General features: G+C 50.8%; 1 protein-coding gene across 3 annotated transcripts in view; it reads left to right on the top strand.

Moving 5' to 3' along the window:
* Positions 1-231: 231 nt before the first annotated feature.
* The window catches only part of TGFB2 (transforming growth factor beta 2), a 68,123-nt gene continuing 59,909 nt past the window's right edge, over positions 232-8,445 (top strand). For all 3 annotated transcript variants that reach the window (XM_045817386.1, XM_045817395.1, XM_045817381.1), the window contains exon 1: positions 232-577. In XM_045817386.1, the coding sequence (XP_045673342.1) occupies positions 232-577 (346 nt within the window). The remainder of the gene's footprint in view (positions 578-8,445) is intronic.

The following is an 8,445-nucleotide window of genomic DNA, read 5'->3' as shown; positions in this document are numbered from 1 at the left end:
GAACTACTGGCATTTTCTTTTTAAAGGAATTCGAGCAAGATATCTTTTTTTTTTTTCTCTCCACCATTGGACATTGATTGACTCGGTCGTTTGCAAAAGTTTCGCATTAAAAAAAAAAAATCTATCTGATCTGTACTTTGAGACTGGTTGGTTTCTTTTCTTTCTTCCTTCCTTTTTTTTTTTTTTGGACTTTTTTTTTTACTTAAAAAATTTTTTTTCACCTTTAAAAAAATGCACTACTGTGTGCTGAGCGCTTTGGGGCTCCTGCATCTGGTCACGGCCGCGCTCAGCCTGTCTACCTGCAGCACGCTGGACATGGAGCAGTTCATGCGCAAGAGGATCGAGGCGATCCGCGGGCAGATCCTGAGCAAGCTGAAGCTCACCAGCCCCCCAGAAGAGTACCCCGAGCCCGAGGACGTGCCCCCGGAGGTGATCTCCATCTACAACAGCACCCGGGACTTGCTCCAGGAGAAGGCGAGCCGCAGAGCCGCCGCCTGCGAGCGGGAGCGCAGCGACGAGGAGTACTACGCGAAGGAGGTTTACAAGATCGACCGGACGCCTTACTTGTCCTCGGAAAGTGAGTACTGTTTTTTTGCTTCCATTCCCCGAGGCTTAGCGCTGCCCGAGTCTCTCCAAAGGGCCACCACCGCAGGGATCGCCCTTCCCTGTCCGCGTCCCCCCGCTCCGTCTCCCCTTCTCCGGTCCCTCGTCCCACCCACCTCCTCTCCACTTGTGGGCTCGGGAAACGTAGGCTTGAAAACCTTGCCTTTCGACCGTACTTTCTCCATTCCTCCCTTCCCCCACCCTCGCCTCCGTCCTTTCTAAGGCGTTATTCCCTCTTTCTCGCCCCTGAAATTCTTTGCCCGGCCGCCAGCTAGCAGTCAGCTCCCCTCCGCCACCCGAGAGGGGCTCCCTGGGGCCGAGTTCGGCAGGGACATCTCGGTGGGTTGCTTTCCTGGTCCCCGATGGCCGCGGAGGCGGTCCAGCTGGTGCATGAAGGGTTAAAAAAGAGTGGCTCAAAGCTAGGCTCGCCGGAAGGCGCCCCTCTCCGTGCCGACCTATCAAACGGCTCCCCCAGCTTCCCCTACTGTCTCGGCCCCCCCCCAAAAATGTCAGCATCGCCCAGACAAACCCGATTTGGTGAAACCCCTCGAAAAACCTACCTCCAACCCCCGATTCCTGAACCTATTGCCACAGCTGGGTGTTTGTGTCCCCCAAAGGCCGGCTCTTCCAGCCAAGGCCCCTTCTTGGTGTCACCTGGAGCGTTGGGAAGGACCACTTTGTTTCTGACGCTGCCGAAGGGGGGTTGCCTTCGCGTTATTTTCCAGAATCCGCTCAAACCTGCCTTCTTAAGCTCGCGGTCTAGCAGGTCATTTTTCTTATGCGTTTATTTTTCTCCCTCTTGAGCCCTGGGCTCCTGCAGTGACTTGGGTGCATTCCTAAATCTCAGATAGAGTAGAACACAGCTGATTTAAAAAAAAAAAAAAAAAACTAAATAAACCGGCTTCTCCAAGGGCAGTGACTTCAAAACCAGCTGGTAGACAGTAGCCATGGGAGTGAAGTGATTTATTGGGGAGTTCCTTGGGGGGTTGGGAGGGGGACAGTTAGCTTAGAATTAGTTCCAAGTTCTTAAGAAGAAAAAAAGAAAGGAAAGAAGAAGGATCCAATGATACCTGAGAGGGTTAAATACCAGGAAGAAGAAGGAAAAGGGGGAAAAAAAGCTTCTACATTTGCTTAGTCCAAACCCCAAGTTGTAAACTTTTCATTGGTTGCCCACTTCTCCCCACCCCATCCACTGCCCTATATGCGTGCTGCCTTGAGACAGTCTCCGTGCCTTTCCCGAGCAGATAGCATGGCCATCTTGATCATCTCATCCTCGAGGTTCTAGTCGTGGGGTGGAGCTTTCCTTTCTTAATATTTCTTCTTAGTTGGGCAAGTCACAGCTTTGCTGCTCGCCCTGTCTCCTGCCAGACAGCCTCAAGATCCGGGTAGCTCAGCCCCGACTTCCCCGCGACCTGGCTTGTGCTGTGGTTTCTCCTCTTGTCCAAGGGCAGAGAGCAGAGGCAGGGGGAGCCTGGCAGGCAGGAGGATTTCACTGCTGTCATCACGGCACCATCCACCCCGGTGGCAGCGATGAATACACCGCGCCCCGGTTATGCCCTGCGGAGAGCAGAGCTTTCTTGTCTAGGGTGGAGCCAAGGAGATTTTTTCAGGCAAGGAACGTTCATTGTAATTAGTCCAAAACCATTGAGACCAAACAGGGGGTTGAGTCAGTTTGCTTTCTCCAGCAAGTGCATGGTTGCTGCCGGTATCTGGGCAGACAAACCAGTGTGTTATACAGAACCTGACCAGGTCAGCCCTGCAGGCCAGTTGCCTGCAAAAGCGCTAGTGAGCTGCCAGCGCTTTTTAGCAGAGGAGGTCTGAGTCCGTCGTGACATCGTGACATTGGTGTGGGGGGAGCGAGTGGCCCAAGGAGCTGCTGACTCTTTGTCCTTCCAAGCGTATGAAAGCTCAGAGGGCTGAGATGATCTGACCCAGGTTCACGGTCATCGCCCAGCAGGAAAATCCTCACAGTGTTAGGATTTCAGAAGATGGCCTCTAAGGTCAGCGGGCAGAGGCCCTTCTCTTGTCCACCCCTAGCCACCCCCAAAATTAAAACTTCTAACAAGCCCAATATAAAAAAAATATGTACTATCAGCTTTCATACAAAAAAAATATATACAGGCTTCTTCAAGCCTGGCTCGTGCATGGAGATTTAGGAGCAGGAAACCATACGAACTGCAGACCTGACCGTACTGTGCGGGGGCTGTGGCCCATGTTATAGAAAGTAGGTTAACTGATTTTCCAGCACTCTCTAGTTATACTGGAATATGGTAAACCCTTCCAAAAAAAAAAGGAAGAAAAAAGAAAATCACTCCACCATATTTTTAAAGAGCAAATTGAAAGTACAGCACCGACTTCTGCACCAACATTTCCCCTTCAGGACCTCGGCTGTGGCCGTGGGGAGGGACCTCGCCGAAGTCACCTGTCACTTCTTGCGGTGACTTCGGCGAGGGTCAGGAGCCTCAGAGCCGAAGGCATGGGAAAGATCACTGGTTCCTTTTTTACCACCAGCTTATAGTGTTCAGGGAGTGACCGCAGCTCAAATATTACAAATATGCTCTAATTATACTCAATGAGCTATATATCATTACAGATTGCTGATAGCCCTTGGTGGGACATTTTATACAGTTCAGACTAAATATTTTTAGCAACGTGGAAATTTAAAAGTAAAAATATAAGAGATATTGTATATGCCTTCAGGCGTATTTTGTCTTAAATATTATCCTTGGCCCAGCGTGCTATATAAATACAGTAAATATGAATAGAACTGGCCAGTTGCCAGTCTCCTAGGATGAATTTTAGTCAAGAAAGGTATTTATGGGATATAAATAATACTGCGTCAACACTTAAAGAAGGAGTCTGATTAGTTTTGAATTTACTCAGATTGATGTTTTCACACGCTGTTAGTTTAAGGCTCGCAGCGGGCTGGTGCTTCGGTTTCCGGATAGTTTACCTAGTGGGATTGGGAGGATTTCTCCTTCTTTTGACAACCCATCTGAAGTTCAAGACACATCTCTTCAAAAGACACTGCACCAGGCTTTAGAAATTCAGCAAGAGCAACTTCCTTAACCAGACAAGGTGTCAAGTGATTGGCAATTACAGTCCGTAGAGGCTTGGAGAGTCAAAAGAGAGAGAAACCAAAAGTTTCATTTTCTGTCGTGCCCTTTTTCATAGCTACAAGTCGGGCACTGGTTGTGGCTGTAACTGTGGTGATCCGCCCCCCCCCCACACACACATGCCACACACCCCTCCTCCCTCAGGATACATTTGGCAAAGTCCTGGGATATTTTTGGTTGTCCTGACTGGGCGTGGAGAGGTGCTATAGGCATGTGGTGGGGAGAGGCCAGAGATGCTGCCAATCACCCCACAATGCACAGAGCCACCCCCCTCCCCCTCCCCCACACCAGATAATTATCCGGCCCAACGTGGCAATAACGCCCACATGGAGAGGCCTTGGTGAGCCCGGTATTTATTTTGGGGGTACTGAATTCTGCTAGTAATACCATTTTGAAAGTAATCACCTAAAAATAAAATATCTGTGATCAAAAGGACATTAAAATGAGAGCATCCCACAGAAAGATAATCAGAAAGTTATGTTAACTAAATAGGAGTATGAATTGGACCATTTTGTGTAGTGTAGGCTTTTTAAAAAGGGTCTTAAAACACCTAACTTAGAGGCACCCAAGCTTCCCATTCATTTAGCCCAAGAAAAGGTGTGCCCCACCCCCCTCCCCCCCGCCACCCATCAGTAACTCAGTCAGCAACAAGGTGATGTCCATCAGAACAAAGAGAAGTGAGAACTTATCTTGGGTTTTCCTTGCAAGGAAAATAAGCAATTCACATTCGTGGAGAGTGGCTTCTCCAAGCCAGGCAACCGAAGAAAGCCAGTGACCGTGCTGGTTCATCCCATCCCGTTGAACTAGATAAACTGCAGTTCGCAGCCCGAAACGTCACAGTGAGGTTTCTTGCGTCACCGTCTCACGGGCAGGTCAAGCACTAGAGCTCCAACACTGTCCATGTCTGTGTCCTCTGCGATTTCCCCAGTGACATCGTGGGACGTAGATAGAACGAATCCCATTAGCGCTGTGCTTTGGAGAAACTCGACTTAAGATTCTATTCGTGGGTATGCCTTTCTGAGCACAAATTGCCGGCCGATGGGCCGCTTGCCCAGGGAAGGAAAATCTTAGCAGTTGCTGGAACAGAGTTGTATTTTTGCTTAACGTTCAGGGTTTTATTTTTTAAGATTCTCTGTGTGTGGGTGTGTGTGAAAGATAAACAGAGAGACAGAGGGAGAGATCAAAGGCAGATGAAACCCCTCAGCTTTTGCACAATGACTGAGTTATTAACAAACAACAGGCCAACTTTAATTCTTGCATTTTTATTGCATCATTGCTTGTACTAACTCTAGTGTCTAATTGTGGTTGCGTTTAACTTAGGCCACATTCTCTGTCAGGATTTCCTCTCTGCTCTTTCTTTTACTTTTCAAGGACTAGGAAAAAAACCCTCAAAGAAATATACTGTTTATAACCCAAGCATTTGGGCCGTCTTTGTTGCCAAGTGAGGCCGGCCTGCTTCGAGCCTCTCCGGAGGAGGACTCCGCACCACCACGGAGGCTGGGCTCTGTAGCAGGAGGGGCAGGTGGGGACCACTTGGCCTCCCAGAGGGTCCTGGAGCCCTCCGTGACTCCACAGCGGCCCCTGGGGCCGACTTCAGGAGCTGCGCCTTCGGTAGGATGACGTCTCCCTGATGCAAACGTGCTGATGTACCGTCCTCACGGCATCCTCCGCATAAAGATATCAGAGAATGACAGATCAGCATTCCTAGAGGACGAGGCGATGTGAAAACAGGGCTGATGACTCACTGTTGATTCACCGTCAGATCTGGGCTAGAACCGAGGAGGTCCCTGGACTCCCAGGCCTTTGCCCAGAGATGACAGCACAGTCGGGCGGCATTTCTAGAAGCTTAGTGGAGCTAAATCCAACCATGGAGGTGGGACTTGGGTCCGGCCCCGCCTTCCCCATCACTCCCACCCGCCTCTGCAGGCTCAGGAGGAAGGTGAGCTGCCAGCGGAGAGACGGCATGGAAGAGTCTGGAAACAGCTCCTCCGTCTGTCTTGACGTAGCGCTCCCGGCGCTGGAGGGTCCTGGAGAGAGGCCTTGGACTCCCCAGGTGTGCTCGCTCTCCTCGGGAAGCCTTCCGCTGGAGGGTGGATTCCATTTTTCAGACTCCCAACAGCTCGCTGAAAGGTGCCTCTGGCCAGAGATACACAAAACGTTTCCACTGTCAGTCTGAAACCATGTGGCGCACTTTTCTTTCTCGAGATTCTTCCAACCGAGATCACTTTTTAACCTCAGAATTCTCTCATGTTCTCTGGCTGTTTCAAGTTGAACAACATGCAAGGACGGGGCTCCCTGACGGGTCTGTTTAGACGGCAAACCTTGCCTTTGTCCTTTCTTTAGGGAAATTTGGAAGGGCGTCTCATGCTCTGCCCACAAATGGGTGGTTGTTGTTGTTGTTGTTTTGGTTGTTGTTTGTTATCTTTTGTGTTTTTCCTAACCTCTCACATCTGGAAGTGGGGGTTGAATCGTGCTCCAGTGTGAACCCCGCCCTCCGTCCTGCGCTGCCTTCGTGGCCTTGACCCAGCACACACACCCCCTTCACCTCTTCCCTGCAATATCCGAATTGCTTCATGTTCTTCGGTATTCGGGAAAATCCGCATTGGGTGGTCGCCGGCCTTGCTGAACCGGGCCTCAGCTCCTTCCCCGGCAAAGGTGAGCACGATCCTCGCTCCGTAGGGGCGTGGAAGATGGAGGGCGGCAGGTGTAAAGCACCTCGCTGCGCTCTGGCACTTGGGAGGCGGCTCTAACGCATCGCATCTCAAAACCGTGGGTTTTAAGATGCACCTTATTGTATGTGCCGCTAAGAAAGAAATATCACTGAGTCGTCCTAACGCGCCATGGACGATGAGATAGGAAAGGAGATATTTTAGACATTTTAAAATAGGATTAAAAATGGGCGTTCTAGAAACCACTCCCACGAGCCTGGGATGTCTTGGGACCTGCCTCTCCCTCTTGTCCTTGTAGGTTCCACTCGAGGATTCTGTTCCCCTTGCGCACTCAGACTGTTCCTGAGGGGACCTTTGCTGCGTAAGGGGCTGGGAAAAGAGACCGGCGTGGCTGGTCAGCCACCTTGTCCAGCTCTGTCTAGACAGCTAAGTAGCCCCTCCTTGGGAAGTTAGCCTCCTTAGGGAAGACCCCAGACGTCTTAGGTAACATGGCGGACTTTTCAGGGTCTGGCCCCTCCTCCTTGCTCCGCCCCTCCTCTCGCTGAATCTCAACAACCACCCTCCCTCCTCCCATGTCGCCCTCTTTGCCTTCGCCCAAAGGGGCAGGTTATCTTCATGCCCTTCGGCCTTCGTTTATGCTGTTTCTCCCACCTGGAGATCCGTCTTGTAACACCTCTCAACATCCTTTGCGGTTTAGTCACGTGCCACCTCCTCAGAAACCGTCTCCCAGTTTCCCAGCCGTGGTTAGTTAGCTTTTCTCCCGCGCTCTCTCGAGAGGCTGATATCCATCTCTCTCTCTCGTGGCCTCTCTTCTTTGCAGCTCGTAAATGCTAGCTGTGTTCTGTCCTGTCTTCCTCCTTGGTTTGGGAGCTGCCCCCTAACAGGCGCCGGCTCGGACTTACCTGTGCTGTTGTTAGAGAGACGAGCGCGTTGTCTCTGCTCAGTACACCCTGGTTAAATGAATGAGCGTTTCCCTTTGGAGAGTCCGACTGAGCCACCAGAAGAAGGGTCGATGAATTCCAAGCCTCAGGGCCGGGGGATGTGTGGAGACGAAGGCCGACTCACCTTCGTTAGCAAGCAGGGCACCGGGGCTGGGTCAGATCGCACCTGTGCCCAAGGCAGCGAGGCTCGCCTGGCCCTGTGTTGCCTCGTCCCAGTCTTCCAGATGAAGATGAAGATGATGGTGATGATGACGCTGATGGAAGCTGACCTGCATTGGGTACCTACTGTGTGCCGGGCACAGCTTGAAATATGTATTTTTTAAGATTTTATTTATTTATTTTTAGAGAGGAAGGAAGGGAGAAAGAGAGAGAGAGAAACATCCATGTGCAGTTGCTGGGGGCCTGCAACCCAGGCATGTGCCCTGTCTGGGAATCGAACCTGCAATGCTTTGGTTCACAGCCCGCACTCAATCCACTGAGCTACGCCAGCCAGGGCAGCTTGAAATATTTTACATGCTCACAAGCATCCCAGGAAGTTTATTGCCCTGTTATTGATTGTTATTGCCCCGTGGCACATGAGGACGTCGATATTGCTATTCCTATCAGTGATGTTTTATTGAAAAGAAGGATTTTAATTTCCACCAAGAACAGAGGCCCTAAAATGGAGACCAGGGAATGGAGAGCCTGACTTTCCTGCCCTTTTGCAGAACGACGCAGCACACCCATGAAACGGTGCCTCCCTCTCCTACGCGAGAGCACACCCAGAAGCTCTGCATTCTTTCCCTACCACAGGAAATGCCCCTGAAGCCAGGCAGCCAACCCTGGGGCTTTGTTCTTGCCTCCATTGCGTTCAGCCTTTATCTCTGCTTTTGGTTGACAAAAAAAAAATATTGTGATTTATCCAGTCTCTTGGTCTTCGTCTTTAATGGCGACCGTGTCTTCTGCAACGTTTTGATACGTTTGATTGGTAGGGGATTCAGCTGGTCTCTTCCGGAGAATTCGTCTATTTGGGAAGGCAGGATGGCGTGGTGTGGCGTGCTGAGCACGGAGTGGACAGACAGACAGGCCCAGTGAGCAAAATAAGGAGAACGACCAATGGACTCTCCGAGGCCGACA

Source organism: Phyllostomus hastatus, unplaced genomic scaffold (genome assembly GCF_019186645.2).
Source record: "Phyllostomus hastatus isolate PE091 unplaced genomic scaffold, TTU_PhHast_1.1 phas_contig_148, whole genome shotgun sequence".
Lineage (NCBI taxonomy): Eukaryota > Metazoa > Chordata > Mammalia > Chiroptera > Phyllostomidae > Phyllostomus > Phyllostomus hastatus.
Note: the sequence above shows the minus strand (reverse complement) of the source record. Positions and strands in the feature narration are given on the sequence as shown.